At 47.1% G+C, this 24,069-nt stretch overlaps 1 protein-coding gene across 3 annotated transcripts in view; it reads left to right on the forward strand.

Annotated features, from left to right (window-relative positions):
• Positions 1–24,069, forward strand: part of PDZD2 (PDZ domain containing 2) — a 235,428-nt gene that overhangs the window by 120,368 nt on the left and 90,991 nt on the right. For all 3 annotated transcript variants that reach the window (XM_069745997.1, XM_069745995.1, XM_069745996.1), the window contains exons 2-4: positions 16,386–16,815; positions 20,283–20,425; positions 23,852–23,984. In XM_069745997.1, the coding sequence (XP_069602098.1) occupies positions 16,386–16,815; positions 20,283–20,425; positions 23,852–23,984 (706 nt within the window). The remainder of the gene's footprint in view (positions 1–16,385; positions 16,816–20,282; positions 20,426–23,851; positions 23,985–24,069) is intronic.

Here is a 24,069-nt window from a genome sequence, read left to right on the forward strand (position 1 = left end):
CCGGGCCAGGGGCAGGTGAGTTTAATTAGACAGCCCCCGCTCCCCCTGGGTATGACTCGAGTATAAGCCGAGAGGGGCAATTTCAGCCTAAAAAAGTGGGCTGAAATTCTCGGCTTATACTCGAGTGCATACGCATATATATATATATATATATATATATATATATATATATATATATATATATATATATATATATCAGTGGACACAGATGTATGGATCTGATGCAGCCGATACATGTGCAGATCTGTAGACGACGTTCCTGTGAGCGATGGCTTCTCGCCCGTCCCTTACTCTCCGCCGCTCTCTCATATGTTCTTGGTTTCTTCCCTTTATAACTTTTCGCCTCTTTTGCGCCTGATAAGTTGTGAATCTCCTCACACTGTCCACGGAGTAATCACACAGCGGAGCTGCGGATTCTGGATGTTATTGTAGCAGAGCTGGATTTACTATCTATGGCTCTTACGCTCCATCTTTTGATATCTCGCTGAGGGTGAGCTGTAGGTTTACCTGCAGTCCTATGTAAACTGACTGGTAACTCTTGGGCTGGGGATGTTTTATTCCAGCTCTGCTACATGTGAAGTAGGATTCTGGATGTCTTTCCTCTGGTCTCTGGTGGAGCCGTCCACTACTTTTCTATTGTTTTTTTTTTTGCTGTGACCTCTTGGGTGTTTTTTTTCCTGCGGATGGCCGGAGACTCCTTCCTTGACTCCAAGACAGAAATCTGACCTCTTAGATAAACACATCTAGGATCTGTCATTTTTTTGACTCCTCTTCATCCTCATAGTTTCCTTCATGTGATATTTACTGTATGTTCCTTGGAAAAGAGGAGAGTTTAATCCACGTTCAGTAGCTGCTGTCAGGACGCATCTATTGTACGTTTACATAGGACTGCAGCTCAGCCTACTGCATTACCTTAACTTTATCTCAATGCACCCTTCATTAAAGGGCTATTCTATTAGGATAATGTTTGGGTCCGACCTCCAGATCACACACAGAAGGCATCCCTCCCCCCCGTACTCACAGCGCACAATGAGACCCCATTGGACCCTAAACTGAGATTATGGGAGATGCGACCGTACACACCTGGACCTGCATCCATAGAAGCAGTTGTATTGACCTGCATGCTCTAGCTAGCTCCTCCATACAGTCATGGTCCAGGGACCCCAGCCATAGGGTCTTCACTTCCAGCACAGCATTCAGCTGAAAAGGACTTGTGGGAGGAGCTGCTGGTTATCTGTTTATGTTGCTTTTAGCCAATTGGCAGCCCCAGAAAGTTTTCACAATGTTGACTGGTGGAATACGGTTTCACTGTGCTCCTCCCTACATATCATATTTATCTGGATCCCAGGCAGTGTATGGTATTGACAGTGATCAAAAGGGGTTCGCCAATCAAAAATGATCGCCTCTTCTCGGGTTGGGTGATAATCGTTGGGTCAGAGTAACAAAAATGGGGAACTAATGTTGTGAGGCTCTCCGTTCGCCCTATTCACTATCTGTGGGAGTGATGGCGGACTGAGTGCAGTGCTCTGCATGGCTGTGGAGTCGGAGTCATGGAGTCGGTGTCATGGAAATTGAGGAGTCGGAGGTTTGGCTTACCGACTCCACAGCCCTGGTTAGTGCTGCAGATCAGACCTCACTGCTCCTCTGCTTTTGGTTGCAGTGGGTACGGATTAGTGTTCGCCCTCCCCTCCATTGTATTTTCCCAGCAGTGTGGGGGCTCCTGTAATCCTGCAGGATTGGAAGGTACTTTCCATGCAGTCATGGTCAGTGCGTGCTGCGGCCGGTCCTGCTGTTTGCTCAGTCATTACCTTCCTTACTTGTATTTCTATGCGTCTAATATAATTTCCGAGATTTCATTCTGCACAGAGAGCAAATATACCCATTAATGGAGAGGATACCAAGCCAAATAGTGATCCTGATGGGTGGAGTACAGGGATCTCCACTCCGGGGGTCCTCTGTGGCCACTGGCCCCTTCCGGAAGGTGCCCCATAAAGACTAGGTAGAGGGGGCACGTCCTTTTTGAGCCTGAAATTATTTTTTCCTTTAAAGCTAATCCATCAATAGATTTTATATTATAAACCTCGTATATCTTTTAAATAGATCTTGTAGACTTGATGAGGCCGATGTGCTCATTGTGAAAAGCCATGTCAGAATGGCTGTATAATTTCTGGCATTAAAATAAATCTTTTATTAGACCAGCTAAAGCGTGAGAGATCATGAATTCAAGTATATTCAGCTGTAGCAGCGAGGAGGGACACTGAGGAACTGTCAGGTAATCCAGGGGGAGATTCACCTGTAGCAGGGAGGAGGGACACTGAGGAACTGTCAGGTAATCCAGGGGGAGATTCACCTGTAGCAGGGAGGAGGGACACTGAGGAACTGTCAGGTAAACCAGGGGGAGATTCAGCTGTAGCAGGGAGGAGGGACACTGAGGAACTGTCAACTAAGTCGGGGAGATTCGGCTGTAGCAGGGAGGAGGGACACTGAGGAACTGTCAACTAAGCCAGGGGGAGATTCAGCTGTAGCAGGGAGGAGGGACAATGAGGAACTGTCAGGTAAGCCAGGGGGAGATTCCACTGTAGCAAGGAGGAGGGACACTGAGGAACTGTCAGGTAAGCCAGGATGAGATTCAGCTGTAGCAGGGAGGAGGGACACTGAGGAACTGTCAGGTAAGCCAGGGGGAGATTCAGCTGTAGCAGGGAGGAGGGACACTGTGGAACTGTCAGGTATGCCAGGGGGAGATTCCGCTGTAGCAGGGAGTAGGGACACTGAGGAACTGTCAACTAAGCCAGGAGGAGATTCAGCTGTAGCAGGGAGGAAGGACACTGAGGAACTTTCAGGTAAGCCATTGGGAGATTCAGCTGTAGCAGGGAGGAGGGACACTGAAGAACTGTCAGGTAAGCCAGGAGGAGATTCCGCTGTAGCAGGGAGGAGGGACACTGAGAAACTGTCAACTAAGCCAGGAGGAGATTCAGCTGTAGCATGTAGGAGGGACACTGAGGAACTGTCAGGTAAGCCAGGGGGAGATTTAGCTGTAGCAGGGAAGAGGGACACTGAGGAACTGTCAACTAAGCCAGGGGGAGATTCAGCTGTAGCAGGGAGGAAGGGACACTGAGGAACTGTCAGGTTAGCCAGGGGGATATTCAGCTGTAGCAGGGAGGAGGGACACAGAGGATCTGTCAGGTAAACCAGGAGGAGATTCTGCTGTTGCAGGGAGGAGGGACACTGAGGATCTGTCAGGTAAGCCAGGAGGAGATTCCGCTGTAGCATGTAGGAGGGACACTGAGGAACTTTCAGGTAAGCCATTGGGAGATTCAGCTGTAGCAGGGAGGAGGGACACTGAGGAACTGTCAGGTAAGCCAGGAGGTGATTCTGCTGTTGCAGGGAGGAGGGACACTGAGGATCTGTCAGGTAAGCCAGGAGGAGATTCCGCTGTAGCATGTAGGAGGGACACTGAGGAACTTTCAGGTAAGCCATTGGGAGATTCAGCTGTAGCAGGGAGGAGGGACACTGAGGAACTGTCAGGTAAGCCATTGGGAGATTCAGCTGTAGCAGGGAGGAGGGACACTGAGAAACTGTCAGGTAAGCCATTGGGAGATTCAGCTGTAGCAGGGAGGAGGGACACTGAAGAACTGTCAACTAAGCGAGGGGGAGATTCAGCTGTAGCAGGGAGAAGAAATATTCCTAAAGTATTATACAGCCGTTTTGACATGGACTTTCATGTGTGCAGTCACCACAATAAAGTCTGGTGACAGATCTGCTGTAAGATAAGAAACATTCTCCTGGACTGAGATATTTATGCATTAACCCTTGGACCGCTGATCAGTATGAGATTAGTTGGTTGCCGATACATGCAGCACAGTGTAGTGGCCGCACTTGTGCACTACTGCTCTGGGCAGGGCTCTGACTGTAGCAAGTGCTCACGCAGTGGCTGTAGCGATGTATATGAAGGCAGCACAGGATTCTTCATTGCTGCCCTAATTACTAGTGATAAATTGGGGAATTGCTTACAAGGCAGTTCTCTAAAAAACTGTCATCGTATTGTAACTTCACTAGATCAGTCAGTCGTTAATCATGCAGCATCACTAATGGGCCTCACGTGTGGAAGTGTCGATCATTGCCCCCTTTCTCCCAGACCAAAATAACAGCTGGAATGTTTGGATGAGAAGAGTACAACTTGCGCTGTGTATGGCCGAGCCCCGGAGGATGAGAGGCGCTGCCTCGCCCTTCGTGTGGTTTTACAGTAAATTCCACTTGTGTGGTATCCGTGTGGTTACAAGAAATATTTTCAGTTGAGTAATAGTTGGAGAGAGATGAGGGAAGGTAGATATGTGCCGAGCAGCGACTGAGGGGAAGGCGCCCCACCAGCTCATGCCGAGACGGCCATATTGTATGTGGCAACTGGACATATTGGCCCAATTGGTTCCACCGCTCCGTATTATACAGTCCCTGCTCGGACCTTGGTGCCCGGCCATCCAAATCCAGCTCCTCCTACCTTCCTATGGGCGATTACCTCAGATTAGACTTCCCAGAGTCGGTCGAGTATTGAGGTCACAGCAAGAACAGTACAATACGGAAGTGTGAATGAAGACTAAGCCGCTAAAAGGTCCAAACATTACACTGCTACTCCCATAGCTTCAGTAATCCACTGTTCAGGACAAGATCTGTACGGGGGACGGCTGTGTACACGGGGGACGGCTGTGTACACGGGGGACGGCTGTGTACGAGAGGGACGGCCGTGTACGAGAGGGACGGCCGTGTACGAGAGGGGCGGCCGTGTACGAGAGGGGCGGCCGTGTACGAGAGGGGCGGCCGTGTACGAGAGGGGCGGCCGTGTACGAGAGGGGCGGCCGTGTACGAGAGGGGCGGCCGTGTACGAGAGGGGCGGCCGTGTACGAGAGGGGCGGCCGTGTACGAGAGGGGCGGCCGTGTACGAGAGGGGCGGCCGTGTACGAGAGGGGCGGCCGTGTACGAGAGGGGCGGCCGTGTACGAGAGGGGCGGCCGTGTACGAGAGGGGCGGCCGTGTACGAGAGGGGCGGCCGTGTACGAGAGGGACGGCCGTGTACGAGAGGGGCGGCCGTGTACGAGAGGGGCGGCCGTGTACGAGAGGGAAGGCTGTGTACGAGAGGGACGGCTGTGTTCGGGGAACGGCCGTGTACGAGAGGGGCGGCTGTGTACGAGAGGGGCGGCTGTGTACGAGAGGGACGGCTATTTATGCAGGGCTAATTCAGTTTTAGGGCTGGGGCTACACAGCGTCTTTGGCTATGACGTCTGTCACATGGTCAACGTCTGCTCGGTGTTGCTGCTACATCGAAACGCAAAACAAGTCAGTGGCATTGTGAGTCCAAAGCCATAAAAAATCTGATGCGTTGGACTTTTTGCCACTTTCTTGTCGCAGTTGAAGTCGCAAACCAGCCTTATTCAGTGTATTGCACTGTGACTCGTAGCAAAATTGGAGAAAAAGTCGCCATGCAGCCTAAAAGTGGCTCCAAAGTTGGGCATCGGCTGTGGCCCTTGCAACGCTTGCCCAGCGCGCCCCGTCTACAGCAGGGACCTCGGAAACACACAAACCTTTCCGATAACTCCTTTTCTTGTTCAGTCGCCCTCTCCGTTATTGAAATGCTTTGTAAACATTATTTTTGGAAGCTTCTCGAATAAATGGCACAGAAGCGAAACGGATCGTCCTGAGAGTGTGAGGCGGGCGCTCCCCGAAGCCGCTTCTCATCAATATTAACCGCTCGGGTCGTGTAAGGATCGCCCTGATCTATTTTCAGATTGAAAGCTTTTTTTTTTTTTTTTGTTCTCTGCAGATAAACATGGGACCTTTTATATAGGCCAAGTATTAAGAATGCAGGAGGCAATCTCATCCGATTATTTCAGCTCCATGTGCCGGCCTTTAAATATTAGATCACCGCAGTCAGACATCCCTGTTATATATTTGTGCATTATATGCAGAATCTGTGCAGGGGCGGTTGTGCTGGTACTGTAAACCAAAAATTAGCATTAAAATAACAGCAAAAATGCAACGTGTGAACATTAGCCTTAAAGTGTTTTTATCCCCATTTTCTTATATAGATAGTGCACGTAAATTCACGCACTTTTGCAATTTGTTGCTTATTAAAAACGTGCAGCTGTTCTTGAGATATTAACACTTTTCTATTGTTTCCAGCTCGTTGCTTAGGAGACCGACCACCACTACTATCTAGCCTATAAGCACTGCACTAAAGCTGGAGGGAATTAGGAGGTAACCGCATGCATTAGATATCCTGGAAAAGCTTTAAAATAGCGCCTACAAGCTCAATAGAAAAGCACTGACAGCGGTGGTCGGTCTCCATGGCGCCAAGACATAAACAAAAAAAAAGCTAATAGCTCAAGAACGGCTTAAAATTTTAAGAAGCAGTAAATTGCAAAATTGCCTGTTTTTCCAAGCACTCTCTAAAAATACCCGTTTACTACGAGTGAAATAACACCTTTTAATACTTACACTCTGTCTAATCTCCTTGATTCAGCCCCTATTAAAGGGAACCTGTCACCTGAATTTGGCGGGACCAGTTTTGGGTCATATGGGCGGAGTTTTCGGGTGTTTGATTCACCCTTTCCTTACCTGCTGGCTGCATGCTGGCCGAAATATTGGATTGAAGTTCATTCTCTGTCCTCCATAGTACACGCCTGTGCAAGGTAAGATTACTTTGCGCAGGTGTGTACTACGGAGGACAGAGAATGAACTTCAATCCAATATTGCAGCCAGCATGCAGCCAGCAGGTAAGGAAAGGGTGAATCAAACACCCGAAAACTCCGCCCATATGACCCAAAACCAGTCCCGCCAAATTCAGGTGACAGGTTCCCTTTAAGCAGGGGTGTGGAGTCGGTAAGCCAAACCTCCGACTCCTCAATTTCCATGACTCCGACTCCACCAAAATGGACTCAGACTCTGACTCCACAGCCCTGCTAAGAAGGTTTCAATCTTTATTTTGGGCAACATACCACCATGATCTGGCTAATTAGAGAAGGTCCCGAATGATGGAACCCCCCATCATATTTGTTTTCTAAATTCCTTTAGGTGGCACAATGTTCAGTTCAATATGACTGCTGTAGCCTTCGATCTTAAAGGGGTCACCCAATATTGTATTGTCCGACTTGTGATGAATTTTTTTAGGCTTCATGGTGGCCTCCATCAGTTGTGCTCTTTCATTTCCCCTGATGCCTCTAATTCCTCGTAGTTTTTTAAGACTTCTCGTCTCGTTTGCAGGATTACTTCACTGTGTCAGATGTAAATCTCTTGGCTTTGAGTTGCAGATAGTTAGCCGGTTCCTGCGCCCATAACAAACCGGGCCGATCCGGCTCATAAAATATACATGAAAGTCACTTCTGTTTTGGTGCAAACTAGAATATGACATTAAAGTGTTTTCTTTTTTTTTCTCCCACCCCATAAACAGGCGGAGGAGGAAGCGTAAACTTAGTCAGAAGGTTCCAATAAACTTCTCTTGTCTGTAATTGCGGCTTATTTCAGTTTGGCTGCAGATCTGGCTCTCAGCCTTGGAAACAAGGCCGATACGTAGAGAGGACATCTCGAGCTCTGATCACATAGACGCAGTTTTTCTGCCTTTAGGTTATGCTGGGAGAGATAATTATTGGATTTTCTTGGAGGGTCCAAAAGGTTTTGAACCTCGTGACTGGCCCTCAACACATATCAAGTGGAATGAGGATTGGACATGTTGGGATTAGTCTAGCCTGAGCATCCCCTCAGCCATGACTTTAGTCTAACAAAGAAAACATGGTGGAGCTGGCTAGGTCGGAAATTATTAAAGTTGAGTCTTTTTCTGATGGTGATGAGCTCCATCATTCCCCAGAATTACCTGTTATGGTAGGACTAGGGACTTGGTTCTTGGTTATCCACCTTCTCCTTCTCCATGATCCTTGGTTCAGTGGCATACATGAGGCAACAGGTAAGACTAGGGACTTGGTTCTTGGTTACCCACCTTCTCCTTCTCCATGATTCTTGGTTCAGTGGCATACATGAGGCAGAGGGGCCCATAGCGGAGCTCCAAATGGCCCCCTAGTTGGATACTGGGTTATGCCGCTTAGGACGGTAAGGTTTTAGTTTCCCCTTCTATGACGCGGGTCCACTTTCCCACCCACTTATTTGCCAACGGTTCTTGCTATCGGTCGTCCTTATCTTACGGAACCTATGGCAGCAACATGGTCTGCCTCTATAACGCTTCCACCCTTGCCTACAAGTGAAAACACAACATTTCTTGGCTCTTGCTTCAGGTTTCTCCTCTACGTGAACCTGTATAGAAACTTGAGTTCATGCTTGTGTCCTGGGAGAGGAACATAACAGGAAGGGACTTGTCAGCAGCGGGAAAGCCAGGAATGTGGCGTTGGTGCATCATCCTCATTGCTCACCTGCTTTCTTACAGATATGTAGGAAATGAGCCAAAGAGAGTGCTCGATTCCTGAGCCTCAGAGAATGAGGACCACTTTTGGCCTCGGTCACTCCTACATTCCTGTAGCCTGTTGGGTTTTGCTGGATTTCACATTAGCTGAGCCAAAACAAAAAAGAAGAGAGGTGGACCCATATTTTTGGGAAAACCAAACCCCTATTAATTAAACCCTGATTAAGAAGTAGGTCCATCAGTCTAATGCAGCCTTGCGCCTGTTGCCAAAGAAGGATGGTGTCAGCAAAATGGCACCTATCCGGCCCACGACGATGTCGGACACTGGACACCAGAGAAAAATGCCTGATCTTGGTCTATAATTTAATTTACCTTATTTTACTTATTTTTTTTAAAGCTCTTGTCCAGGTTTCGAAAAACGTTTTTGTTTTTTTTTTCTTCAGAAACGGCGCCACACTTGACCACAGGTTTTGTGTGATATTGCAGCATTGAAGCTAAGCTGCAATACCAGACACGGCCTATGAACAAGTGTGGCACTGTTTCTGGAAAAGAGCAGCCATTTTTTTCTGAACTGAAGTCGTTTGTGATGTCTTTTATCACATCCGCACCTTCACAAATGTACAAATGAAACCGCTGTGATTTCCACATAACTCACATTCCCGTCATTCCGCTCTTTTTATCACAAGTCTCCAGAGGAAAACAGAAAGGACAAACTGCGTTTATCAGATTGCTGAAAGGGAAACCCTGGAGTCTTGTGTTCCCAGTAATGAGGGCTCCGGGCTGGGGCCACATTCACAATCCAATTACACCAATGAGATAAGCGGCCATTAGATCCTGTCCGTCCTAATGAATAGATGGCATTTGCCGGGGCGTTGGTCGCTGCTTCTCTGCATGGGTATCTCTGTGTTACTGCGACTGCACCCAGCGCAGGAGATCTACCGTCATATACTGGAAAGGGATTGTCTGCTGTGAGGCTAATTACATAAGATTTCGAAAAATCCCTTTAATATCTGGAGGCTGTCATTACTTTGAATGGTGATAACTCTGACACAAACTCTATAGAAAAGCATTGTCTTGTGTTCCTCATCCCCCCCAAAATATGGTAAAACTGCGTTTGGTGCATAAACTAGTCTAAAAAGTCCAGGATCCCTCATGCTCTGTAACTTGTCGTCCACTTTTATTTTCAGTAAGCAGTTCCTCTTTAACAGCATTCTTTTAGCACTATAGGTGCAGGAACTTATTTTCTCTTATTTCCCTGCATGCACTGTTTTTTTTTCTGTTGTCCAATGACTTGCCTGCCCTGAATTGAAATTATCCTCTGTTATGTGATGTGCAGTTTATCAGACTGGCCAGCAAGAGCTGAAAGACAAAGTCCCCTCCCTTTTGGTAGAAAATCAATGACCCATCAAGATTTCCTCTAGAGGGGCAAAGACCCACCCCCTGCTTCCCCTAGAGTGGACAAAGACCCGCCCTCCACTTCCCATAGAGGGGACAAAGATCCGCCCCCACTTCCCGTAGAGGGGACAAAGACCCGCCCTCCACTTCCCGTAGAGGGGACAAAGACCCGCCCTCCACTTCCCGTAGAGGGGGCAAAGACCCGCCCTCCACTTCCCATAGAGGGGACAAAGACCCGCCCCCCGCTTCCCGTAGAGTGGACAAAGACCCGCCCTCCACTTCCCGTAGAGGGGGCAACGACTCGCCCCCTGCTTCCCGTAGAGTGGACAAAGACCCGCCCTCCATTTCCCGTAGAGGGGACAAAGATCCGCCCCCACTTCCCGTAGAAGGGGCAAAGACCCGCCCCCTGCTTCCCCTAGAGGGGGCAAAGACCCGCCCTCCACTTCCCGTAGAGGGGACAAAGACCCGCCCCCTGCTTCCCGTAGAGTGGACAAAGACCCGCCCTCCACTTCCCGTAGAGGGGACAAATACCCGCCCCACTTCCCGTAGAAGGGGCAAAGACCCGCCCCCTGCTTCCCGTAGAGTGGATAAAGACCCGCCCCCACTTCCCGTAGAGGGGACAAAGACCCGCCCTCCACTTCCCATAGAGGGGACAAATACCCGCCCCCACTTCCCGTAGAAGGGGCAAAGACCCGCCCCCTGCTTCCCGTAGAGTGGACAAAGACCCGCCCTCCACTTCCCGTAGAGGGGACAAATACCCGCCCCCACTTCCCGTAGAAGGGGCAAAGACCCGCCTCCTGCTTCCCGTAGAGTGGACAAAGACCCGCCCCCCACTTCCCGTAGAGGGGACAAATACCCGCCCCCACTTCCCGTAGAAGGGGCAAAGACCCGCCCCCTGCTTCCCATAGAGGGGACAAAGACCCGCCCCCACTTCCCGTAGAGGGGACAAAGACCCGCCCCCACTTCCCGTAGAGGGGACAAAGACCCGCCCCCACTTCCCGTAGAGGGGACAAAGACCCGCCCCCACTTCCCGTAGAGGGGACAAAGACCCGCCCCCACTTCCCGTAGAGGGGACAAAGACCCGCCCCCACTTCCCGTAGAGGGGACAAAGACCCGCCCCCACTTCCCGTAGAGGGGACAAAGACCCGCCCCCACTTCCCATAGAAGGGGCAAAGACCCGCCCCCTGCTTCCCGTAGAGTGGACAAAGACCCGCCCCCACTTCCCATAGAGGGGGCAAAGACCCGCCCTCCACTTCCCATAGAGTGGACAAAGACTCGCCCCCTGCTTCCCGTAGAGGGGGCAAAGACCCGCCCTCCACTTCCCGTAAATCATATCTTTGTCTCTGCTGCTAGAGCCTGATCACATCTGAAAACAGTCAGTGGACATCAGTAACACGAGACGTGTTGTGGCCGGCAGACTAGGAGGGATTTTTCAAGAGATGAGATAACATCATTAATGAAGGCAGTAATTTTCAGATCATCTATTTATCACATTATCCATCAAATCAGGTCAAATTATCTGAAAGTCCAGAAGTCCAGGGCCATAGAAATACTCTATGTTCACACTGACCTCCTGAGTCTCTTGCTCCCTTTCAGGTTGTGCAGGGTCAGCAGTTACCTTATTATTCTCATAGAACAAGAATAAAATTAGTTTAAAATGTTATAAACCTTGAAGCAGATTTCACAAGGAGTCGTGGGGACGGCGCTGCCCCACCACCTCCCTGCGCAGTAGCCTCTGCACAGGCCATAGAGCATGCCCACCACGGTCTCCCATGTGAACGACTAGATGGTGTGTTAATATAGATATTTTTTATAGTTAGTTATAGTTATATAGTTAAAGTATATTAAAAATATATATATACCTTAATTAAAAAATTAAATGATGCGTTCATACTTGTACTAGAAGTATTGCTCTTGTGAAATGAAATTCCCTGTGGCCCATCTGCAGGAAACAAAATATATTGGCAGTTTTACATTTCAGAAGAGAACGTAGATCCCCCTGAGCCGCCCCTGGAGCCAATTAACGAACTTTAAAGTCCCCATTTCTGGTTGTCCATAGTTTGCGGTTTTTGCGTTAGTCGCCTGGAGGCGTTCGATCTGCTCCGAGCAACTTGATTTCTCTTATTTTTACCATGTCTGTCACTAGCATGACTGTTTGATATTCACTCAATAAATTAACCATTTTGTACCCAAAAATGAGTTCCAATTGATGGCAGTGGTATAAGCCACGGACGATGGCTAATGAAGGGCTCTGTAGTTATTCGCCGCCCCTGGGGATCGGCACGCGATCTGCTCAGTCTCTGTTCTGCGGATGAAATATTCATGAGGTTATCTGTCCGATCACTTTGTAAAGTGTAAACGTTAATGAGAACGTCCGAGTCCCGCCAGGCCCTCAGAGGGTTTCTCAGGATCAGGTTAAATGTACAGAAGATTCTGGGGCTAATCGCCCCCGCCGGACCGGAATCTCACAGCTCTCTCAAAGTCATCGGACTGGAGAGAATTCATTTCATCTGCCTCCTATATGGGTCATGTCAAGACTGTCAGAGGGAATAATAGACCATTTCCTCGACCTTGGAAATAGAACCGGACTTGATAAATAACAGGAAAAAATAAATAAAGCGCATGTGTTAATAAAGAGGGGTTGTTGTAGGATAAAGGAGGCCTTCATTTCTGGAGTCCATTCATGGCCCGATTTACATGAGGAAACGCGGAGGTATTCACTGTTTAGTGGAGTCCATGTGCGTCTCCTACGTAATATTTACTGGAAATACAAGCCAAGGGGGAAGAATTTGTGCCGAACAGCCAATCGGATTGCTTCTTTAGGCTCCAAAAGGGCTTCCGAAAAACAAGAGTCGAGAGCAGATCGCTTATATCGGGCATCTTCTTCTCTTATTGCGCTAGTTTTAATAAATCTTCTGCCTTTTGTTGGATTGGACCTTACAGATAAGGGAGGACTTGTAACCTACACGTGCTACATGTTGTACAAAGTCAAGAAATAAGTCTGATTGCCAAGTTATTAGGGTACACTCGGGGCTTATGGCATTAGAATCCCAAATAACAGCACCCTGCGTCACTGACGATAAACTAATACAGCCCCCCTATACAAATACAGACCCTAGACAAGACCCCCTTAAATAGACCACAACCAGACCACCCATCAATCTAAGCCACGGACTACCCATGAATAGTGATCCCATAGCAGATTACCCCTAAAGGCCGTAGACCGGGCTGCTTCCTAGTAAAGACCTCAGACCATAGTATAACTAACTTCTGACCCCAGACCAAAACATAGACCACCCCTAAAAAGAGATCCCAAGAGCTAGCTACTCTTAAATGGGTATTATGAGACAAATTATCACACAAGATTTGGGATAGCAAATAGATTGGTGGGGGTCTGACAGCTGGGACCCCCACTGATCCCCATAACGGGGCACTTTTATCTCCTCTGACCGACACTCCCTTCTTTCTCTAGAGAGCTATATCCGGCTTTCCCCGACAGTTCAATAAGGAATAAATGGGGCAGATGTTGAGCATTAGCCGTGCCGTTCCATTCTAACTTGGATAAAGGTGCCATGGACTGGTGATTGGTGGGGTCACCCTCCGTATGAATGGAGCAGTGATCGATTTATGTGCACCTCCGCTTCATTTTTCTCAGTGGGACCGGCAGAGGTGGCCTAGCACAGAATATCCTGTTCTTCGGCAATCCCATTAAGAATGAATAGTGCACATGATTGACCGACGCTCGATCACACAGTTCTCGGGATCGGTGGAGGTCCTAGTGGTTGAACCACAAACGATCAGAACATTATATTTTAGCCTATGGATGGAGTATGACTTAACAACGTAGTACAACTCCTCTTATAGATACCCCAGACCAACCCTGAATATGGACCCAGGCCAATATCCTAAATACAGATCCCAGACCATTCTCCTAGTAAATCCTGATCCAACATCAGACCATCACTAAAGTACAGAACCAAGGAGAGAAAATTCCAAAAATACAGACCCCAGATCAGGCTTTCAAACACCTCTGTCCTGTTTTTGTATTCCTCTTGACCCTTAGGATGTGGCCTACAGCAGCACCCAACGCCAAGGCCAGTGTTTGGTCTTGTGTGGTTGTGTCAGGGAGTGAAGAGATGTACAGAACCGTCCGATCATAGCAGGTAACAAAAAAAAGCGCCATTGAGAACAGAAGCATGGGATTAAATTGGTACGAATGCAATCGTAAGTGGGAGTGACCCCTAATTCTGGAAAAAGCATGTGATAGCCGGGTGTTCTACATGATGAAAAGGCCCTGGAGGTGCGTATGCTAGTAAACCGGCAATGGCCATCATTGAGGTAGCCTGCCATAAGGGGAGGAAGCAAAGCCCGGTGCTGGAGCCGGGACAAGTGATAGTGTTCTGGGAGTCCACGCTGTGAAGGAAGCAGCTTTCTCTACTTGTCTCACCGTAGGAAGCTCCCAGCACGGTGTCCGCTATCAATCAGGGCATGCTCTACATGTAACCGGGTTTTATAAGCCATGCCTTCCATTCTGGGGAAAGATGGTTAGCCTGCCCCAGTTTTTACTCACTAGGCGGCTGAAGCAGATTAAGCGCTGTCCGCCTGCAGAGGATGGCTGCGATTACACACGGAGCACGCGGAAAATAAAAGTAAACAGGAAATGAGGAAAAAAATATTTTAGAATTGTCTCAACGTGTCGGGACGGCATCGGACGTGTCACATGTTTGAGTAATGGGAAAACTATTTCATAGCTTACCCTGTGTGCTGTGCGATTGTACAATATGTGAAATCCAGTTTAGCGACTTATAAAGCAATTTCTTTCTAATTTAGTCTGTTTGCGTAACTCGTTTGTTTGGGATTTTACTATAATTATTACAATGCTCAAATCTTTGGCTTCAAGGTTTGTGTTCTTGCAGTAAATATGTCTCGTATTATCGCCTGTGTTGTGAGCAGTGTCTTCATTTTTTGATGTAGTATAGATTTCTGAAAATATTACTGTGGACACATTACTCTGTATTATGGCTTTAAAGCCGGCCTGTGTTTCAGACTGTGTAATATGGTATTTATGGTTTTACATAGGACTGCAGAGAAGGCCACAGAGTTATTTCTGAACCTAAGAAACACATTTTGTTCTGCTACATAATGCATGCATCTATACACGAACTAAATCTAAAGTAATTCAAATCATTTTTTTTTTTAATAAATGTCTTTGTTTCCTGTCTGGCATCCCACTGAAAGGGACTTTAGGAGGAGGTTCTACTTTGCTTGGAATTTAACTGAAAAGGACTTTGGGAGGAGCATGAATTATACTCCTCTCAAAAATTATTTTTCAATCCCGGTTGACAAATATTACAAAGCTGCCGGAGGTTCTTGTTCTGGGAGTGTACACTATTTTAAGTGTATACTATATATATATATATATATATATATATATATATATATATATATTTATTTATTATGAACCAATCCGAATCACTATACCTCCTTATCCATGGATCCACCTATAGCATAGTAGAAGTGAGCAAATGCCCATAATGTGACTTACGGTACTTAGATAAATGCAGGGTTTGTACCGTATCCCTCAACCCCGACGCACGTTTTGTCCATACTTCTTCAGAGGCCGAAGAAGTGTGGATGAAACGCGCATTTCCATAGGTGGATCTATGGATATATTTACTCCTGGCTTATAATGGTGGCACAAGCTATCCCTTCTTATTATATTCATTAACTATACTGAGTCTTTATTATTGACAGCTTGGGGCTTTCTACTTGTTGCTATCCCAGATTGATGATTGAAGTATCATCTCTATACAATGTATGTATAGTATACATACTAGAGACACTTTTATCAATATATTGATTGCCTATATATTGTGGATTGTACCTCCTTCGCACAAGCACCTTCTAATTAAGTTTATTAATGTCACTTTACTAAGGAGGACCTTCACATGTGATATGCAGTTTTGATTAATTGCCCCATATCTATGATGCAGTTTATTCATCTAATGACAGCCTAGACTCTATTACCTCTTATGAATGTGTAACGGGGGCCTAAGCCTAATGCATCCCTCGTTTTTTGTATGTAATTTTGTCTATCAATAAAGACTGTAATTGAAATTTTATTTAATTTTTTTTGTCATTGTGCTTATTTCTGATCATTTTCTCTCCTCACAAGGAGAGTTATAGTGATTCAGACTGGTTCATTATGTTGTATTAGCACTATATAATATAAGCATCACATCCCCCATTGTTTTAAATATATACAATATGCTGTTTTTACGCGGTCTTTGTACTCTGTTTGGCATACAGCTGAAATGGACTTTAGGAGGAGTCTGTACTCTACTTGGCATTCAGCTGGAAAGGACTTTTGGGTGGAACATTCTTTTTTTACAATGCTCCTCCCAAATATACTTTTCAGCTTGAGGCCAGGAATCCTCCACAGTATCTGTCCACCATCCCAGGCTTTGGTTTTGAGAGTATCCACTATTTTACCCCTTTCTGACCTTCTATTTCATACATTTAAAAGTATGTCAATTACATTAAAAGAGTTTTTTAGTTGTCAAATGTTGATTTTGTGTCTCTTCTCTTTGTAGTTACCTGGCTGAGCAGTGCTGGAATGGCGGATTCATCTACTTGATCATGTTACGGCGCATTAAACGCAAAGCTCCTCTTCCTCCTTCCAAAAGTGGCCATGTCAGCACCTGTGAACCCAAAGCTACAAGTTCTACCTCACAGCCAAGCATCAGGGCGATACAAAATGGGAAAAGAACCAGGAAATTTGGAGTCATCTCAAGGACTTTGGCCAAAGAAGGCAAGGAGAGTAAAGAAGGGCAGGAGGTCATTCACGAAAACGGGCATTGTGCTCCGATGGAGGTCGATGGAGATCGTAGTAATGAGGAAACCACAGAAAGTGAGGGACACAAAAGGGAGGACTCGCGCAGCAGTTATGATGAGGACAGATGTGAATACCACATGTCAAAGGCTGTAAGGACGTCCCCGAAAGCCAACGACGGCTTCACTCAGGTACAGAGAATGTAGTCCCTGCACAATGTTCAGAGAAAATGGCTTCCATCTAGAACGGAAGCCGCAAAGATCTGTTCCAAAGCTGCGTCTGAATGAAGCCTAATCCACTATCCGCTTTTTCTTAGGAACTTTTCCCCTTTAGTTCAGTGATCCTTCAAGGCCACCAATATATTTATTCCCCTAGCTTATCTACAATGAGGACGCAAATTTCCAAATAGTCTTTAAAAGTCACTCACCAATTTTGGGCAAAGTACTTTCAGCCATATTCCTTATTTTCAGGGCTGGCGGGAATTTTCTTTGGAAGATGTAGCCACAAATCAGTGTCAAAATCTGCATGTGTGGATTACGCAGTTAATTTCACTGTGGATTTGCCGCAGATTTCATTGTGATTATTGGGATAGGACGCTGTGATGCTTTTTGTTCAAGCATTTTAGATATATTTACTGTGCGCGCAACTGTATGGGGTCTGTCTGAAAGGGAACCCGTCGCAATGAAAATGGAGTCCAATCTGAACAACAAGCTGAGTAGATGAATAGTCGGCTTTGTCAAAAAATATTCAGTATAACCTCAGCACTTTATGGGATTTTCAGTGCAGTGAAAAGCACACAGCATAATGGTTGCACATCCAAAGAGGCACACAGCATAATGGTTACACATCCACAGAGGCACACAGCATAATGGTTACACATCCACAGAGGCACACAGCATAATGGTTACACATCCAAAGAGGCACACAGCGTAATGGTTACACATCCACAGAGGCACACAGCATAATGGTTACACATCCACAGAGGCACACAGCATAATGGTTACACATCCACAGAGGCAGACAGCATAATGGTTACACATCCACAGAGGCACACAGCGTAATGGTTACACATCCACAGAGGCACACGGCATAATGGTTACACATCCAAAGAGGCAGACAGCATAATGGTTACACATCCACAGAGGCAGACAGCATAATGGTTACACATCCACAGAGGCACACGGCATAATGGTTACACATCCAAAGAGGCGCACAGTGTAATGGTTACACATCCACAGAGGCACACAGCATAATGGTTACACATCCACAGAGGCACACAGCATAATGGTTACACATCCACAGAGGCACACAGCGTAATGGTTACACATCCAAAGAGGCACACAGCATAATGGTTACACATCCAAAGAGGCACACAGCGTAATGGTTACACATCCACAGAGGCACACAGCATAATGGTTACACATCCAAAGAGGCACACAGCGTAATGGTTACACATCCACAGAGGCACACAGCATAATGGTTACACATCCAAAGAGGCACACAGCGTAATGGTTACACATCCACAGAGGCACACAGCATAATGGTTACACATCCAAAGAGGCACACAGCGTAATGGTTACACATCCAAAGAGGCACACAGCATAATGTTTACACATCCAAAGAGGCACACAGCATAATGGTTACACATCCAAAGAGGCACACAGCATAATGGTTACACATCCAAAGAGGCACACAGCTTAATGGTTACACATCCACAGAGGCACACAGCATAATGGTTACACATCCACAGAGGCACACGGCATAATGGTTACACATCCACAGAGGCACATGGCATAATGGTTACACATCCACAGAGGCACACAGCGTAATGGTTACACATCCACAGAGGCACACAGCGTAATGGTTACACATCCACAGAGGCACACAGCGTAATGGTTACACATCCACAGAGGCACACAGCGTAATGGTTACACATCCACAGAGGCACGCAGCATAATGGTTACACATCCACAGAGGCACGCAGCATAATGGTTACACATCCACAGAGGTATACAATCTAATGGTGACACATCGAGGTGTACACTCTGTATAGGAAAACTAAGACTGTCGCTGTATAACCATTAGATTAGCTTTACAGGAGTCTGGGAAAGATGGGTCCAGACCGCAGTGGGAGCTCTGATTGTGGCCATATTAGTCGGTAACTAACCTTCCAGGGAACGACTGAATAGATTGTCTTGACAGAAGGGGACGACTCCGGTTACTGTATCAATAAATTCCGCAGCTAGGAGCTTTTAATAACACAGAATGCAGGTCATGATCCTGACAGTGATAGAACTATATTTTTCACCAGAAAGTTCCGACCGGCAAATTGAGTCCAGGCCGAACACTGATCCCCATCTGGCTCATAAATATTTAGATTAAAACATCACTTTTGACAAATTTCCCCAAATATTCAGACACGTCTGCAGAGATGTGAAATAAACATGGCGAGGTCAGCCTCCAGTGCAGGTATCAGTGGTTTATACAGCTATCCCACCGGCGTGGCACGAAATAATTGCTGAGCATGACACCTGCAATGCTTTATACAGTATTGTGTGCCTGGATATACCCATGGATGTGGTGATCGCTCAATCCCGTTTATCAGCGACCTCCGGATTAGATCACACGTGGCTGAATTATTCCATAAACAGCGCCACACCTGTCTACAGGTTATATATGGTATGGCAGCTCTGTCCCATTCACTGCAAAGGATCTGAGCTTTGACACCAGAAATAACTCATCGAACGGGGTGACAACGTTTCTGGAAGAAATATGGGTCTTCATCACAAACATGCTTGATGAGAAACGTCCCATCTTTCTGGGGTTTTTTTGTAATTATTTTCCTTTTTGGGCTTGATCTGAAATTTTGGAACTTTTTTGGATACATGAATTTTGCAGCTTAGATTAGTAGATGGTCGGTGTGAGTGTTGTGACGACTTTATAATTGTGCACTGGTCACACATCACACACAGAGTGGACACAATTGAGAATTCAGGAGGCTTCACCCAAGTCCTGTGTAATATCTGCAGAGACCACGGTATAGGCTCCAGCCACTTTACCATATGCAGTATATACAATAGGGTAGTGTTCGGCATGTCCTGCTATTTTCACCCTGTCTTGATAATATATGTAAAGTTTGATGCATTTCTTTGTTTCACATATTCCAGAATTTTCATGGAATGTGGTTCACAGAAAGCGCTATGTTCCGATGGCAATGCTGTCCCGACGCTCTAAATTCCTTGGGTACTCAATAACCCTTTCAAAGGATGGTTTTCCTGCATATTTGTGGTTTGTTTGTGTCCAGAAATGAATTAAACGGCAAAGAATTATGAGAAATAGTATTTCCCCCTGATAAATTATAATTTAATATCTCTGTACTGACTGATGTGTGTGTATACATGTGAACGTTGGTGTAGATGTTGATTGGCTTTAAAGTTGTTTCAGTGCCATCTGTTGAGTCTCCTACATGATATAAAGTCTGAGTCTCCTACATGATATAAAGTCTGAGTCTCCTACATGATATAAAGTCTGAGTCTCCTACATGATATAAAGTCTGTGTCTCCTACATGATATAAAGTGTTCGGGGAGACACCGTACACACAGTTATAAAGTATTCTATTGCCATTTTTCGAATCTTAACTTGTATGTTTTGTCTCAGCGGGACGGCTGCTGCATATGGAAGATGCACATGCTGAAGGGAGCAGATGGACTAGGCATTCAAATTACAGGTGGCCGGGGCTCCAAGAGGTCTCCACATGGTATTGTCGTGGCCCACGTAGAAGAAGGTGGCTCAGCAGACAGGTATCAAAATATAGTATATACTCATGTTTTAATAGGATGTCACAGCAGCCTACTGGATGGAAACACAGTTGCAATGTCACACCAGCCTTCTCGACTGAAATACAGTTGTGAGGTCACAGCAGCCTACCGGACTGAAACACAGTTGTGAGGTCACAGCAGCCTACTGGACTGAAACACAGTTGTGAGGTCACAGCAGCCTACTGGACTGAAACACAGTTGTGAGGTCACAGCAGCCTAATGGACTGAAACACAGTTGTGAGGTCACAGCAGCCTACCGGACTGAAATACAGTTGTGAGGTCACAGCAGCCTAATGGACTGAAATACAGTTGTGAGGTCACAGCAGCCTAATGGACTGAAATACAGTTGTGAGGTCACAGCAGCCTAATGGACTGAAATACAGTTGTGAGGTCACAGCAGCCTAATGGACTGAAATACAGTTGTGAGGTCACAGCAGCCTAATGGACTGAAATACAGTTGTGAGGTCACAGCAGCCTAATGGACTGAAATACAGTTGTGAGGTCACAGCAGCCTATCGGGCTGAAACACAGTTGTGAGGTCACAGCAGCCTACCGGACTGAAACACAGTTGTGAGGTCAAAGCTGCCTACTGGACTGAAACACAGTTGTGAGGTCACAGCAGCCTACCGGACTGAAATACAGTTGTGAGGTCACAGCAGCCTAATGGACTGAAATACAGTTGTGAGGTCACAGCAGCCTACCGGACTGAAACACAGTTGTGAGGTCAAAGCTGCCTACTGGACTGAAACACAGTTGTGAGGTCACAGCAGCCTAATGGACTGAAATACAGTTGTGAGGTCACAGCAGCCTACCGGACTGAAATACAGTTGTGAGGTCACAGCAGCCTAATGGACTGAAGCACAGTTGTGAGGTCACAGCAGCCTAATGGACTGAAATACAGTTGTGAGGTCACAGCAGCCTACCGGACTGAAACACAGTTGTGAGGTCAAAGCTGCCTACTGGACTGAAACACAGTTGTGAGGTCAAAGCTGCCTACTGGATGGAAGCACAGTTGTGAGGTCACAGCAGCCTAATGGACTGAAATACAGTTGTGAGGTCACAGCAGCCTAATGGACTGAAACACAGTTGTGACGTCACAGCAGCCTAATGGACTGAAATACAGTTGTGAGGTCACAGCAGCCTAATGGACTGAAATACAGTTGTGAGGTCACAGCAGCCTATCGGGCTGAAACACAGTTGTGAGGTCAAAGCTGCCTACTGGACTGAAACACAGTTGTGAGGTCAAAGCTGCCTACTGGACTGAAACACAGTTGTGAGGTCACAGCAGCCTAATGGACTGAAATACAGTTGTGAGGTCACAGCAGCCTATCGGGCTGAAACACAGTTGTGAGGTCAAAGCTGCCTACTGGACTGAAACACAGTTGTGAGGTCAAAGCTGCCTACCGGACTGAAACACAGTTGTGAGGTCACAGCAGCCTAATGGACTGAAATACAGTTGTGAGGTCACAGCAGCCTATCGGGCTGAAACACAGTTGTGAGGTCACAGCAGCCTACCGGACTGAAACACAGTTGTGAGGTCAAAGCTGCCTACTGGACTGAAACACAGTTGTGAGGTCACAGCAGCCTAATGGACTGAAATACAGTTGTGAGGTCACAGCAGCCTATCGGGCTGAAACACAGTTGTGAGGTCAAAGCTGCCTACTGGACTGAAACACAGTTGTGAGGTCAAAGCTGCCTACCGGACTGAAATACAGTTGTGAGGTCACAGCAGCCTACTGGATGGAAGCACAGTTGTGAGGTGACAATAGTTGAGCTGACCAGAGCCCTCTTGTGAGATTACAGCAGGTACCTGATTGAATACCGGTTGTGATGTCACAGCAGCTTACCGGACTGGAACAAAGATGTGGCACTACAGTAACTTACCTAAGTGAAATACACTTGTGATGTCACAGTATCTTTGAACACAGTTGTGACATCACAATTTGGTTTCAGTCAGGTAAGCTTTATGTGACATCACAACTGTGTTTTAAGCTGCTGTGACATCACAGCTGGGTTTCAATCAGGTACCTGTTGTGACATCACAAGAGGACTATAGTCAGACAATCTATTGTGGCATCACACGTGGTTTCTGCTAGGTAACTGAGGTGACATCACAAGTGGACTGAGAGATATTATAAATGTTCACTCAGGTCATCTGAGGTGACATCACAGCTTTATTTCATTCTGGTATGGTACGCTGCTGTGATATCACAAGTAGGCTACAGTCAGATAAACTATGGGTGACATCACAACAGCTTACCTGACCGAAGCCTATTTGTGATGTCACAGCAACTTTCCTAATGGAAACCAATCTATGACGTCACAGCTGCTTATCATTCCAGCGTGAAACAGTTGTGAAGTCACAGCAGCACATCTGACTGTAAGATAACAGTAGCGGGTCACAGTGCAAGAACATTTGAGCTCCTTAATTACCAACTACTGAATTGTTGAAGTTTTTTTTGTTTTTTTTTTACCGTTTTATCCTAAAGTTCCGTATTTTTACTACGATATTTGTGATAATGTCTGTTGACCGTATGGGGGAAGGGGCTGAAAACAAGTCTGTGTAGAAGGGGAAAAGCAGTCTCTGATATCACATATATCGCATGTCGCTGTCTTGTAGCAACAAGCAAGAAGATAAATGAATATTTTCATGTCATAAAGTGATGGCTTGTTGATAAGGATTGCCCCCACTTACTGATCGGTGGGCTATCTGACCTCTAGGACCCGCACCGAGGCAGAACAGGGTCCCTGGCAGTGCAATCAGCTGCAGAATTGCAATATTTATATTGAGTGAATTTTTTTTTGCTGCAGTTCCTTGCATAGAGGGTCCTGCGGCCTTTGATTCTCAGGATCAGCTGGCCTGGCCCCCACCGATCGGAGCCGGCCTGGCCCACACCGATCGGAGCCGGCCTGGCCCCCACCGATCGGAGCCGGCCTGGCCCCCACCGATCGGAGCCGGCCTGGCCCCCACCGATCGGAGCCGGCCTGGCCCCCACCGATCGGAGCCGGCCTGGCCCCCACCGATCGGAGCCGTCCTGGCCCCCACCGATCGGAGCCGGCCTGGCCCCCACCGATCGGAGCCGGCCTGGCCCCCACCGATCGGAGCCGGCCTGGCCCCCACCGATCGGAGCCGGCCTGGCCCCCACCGATCGGAGCCGGCCTGGCCCCCACCGATCGGAGCCGGCCTGGCCCCCACCGATCGGAGCCGGCCTGGCCCCCACCGATCGGAGCCGGCCTGGCCCCCACCGATCGGAGCCGGCCTGGCCCCCACCGATCGGAGCCGGCCTGGCCCCCACCGATCAGAAGATGATGGGATCTTAGTGATATGAGATGGGATTACTGCGCTGCAGAAAGGAATCAATCATATTAAACTGGTTCTGTTACATAAGTCACGCTGCTGTTTTTCAGGGATGGCAGATTAAAAGCCGGTGATGAATTACTGATGATTAATGGCAAGTCGCTGGTGGGACTCTCACATCAAGAAGCCGTGGTCATCCTGCGGAGCGCCGTTGGAGTGGTGCAGCTCGTTGTTGCCAGCAGGGTAAGTGTTAAATTTTATCTGCTATTATACTTGTGCCATATGGTCAGCAAACATCAGTACCAAAAATGGCATGTGATTTTAGGTT

This window comes from Ranitomeya imitator, chromosome 1 (assembly GCF_032444005.1).
Source record: "Ranitomeya imitator isolate aRanImi1 chromosome 1, aRanImi1.pri, whole genome shotgun sequence".
Lineage (NCBI taxonomy): Eukaryota > Metazoa > Chordata > Amphibia > Anura > Dendrobatidae > Ranitomeya > Ranitomeya imitator.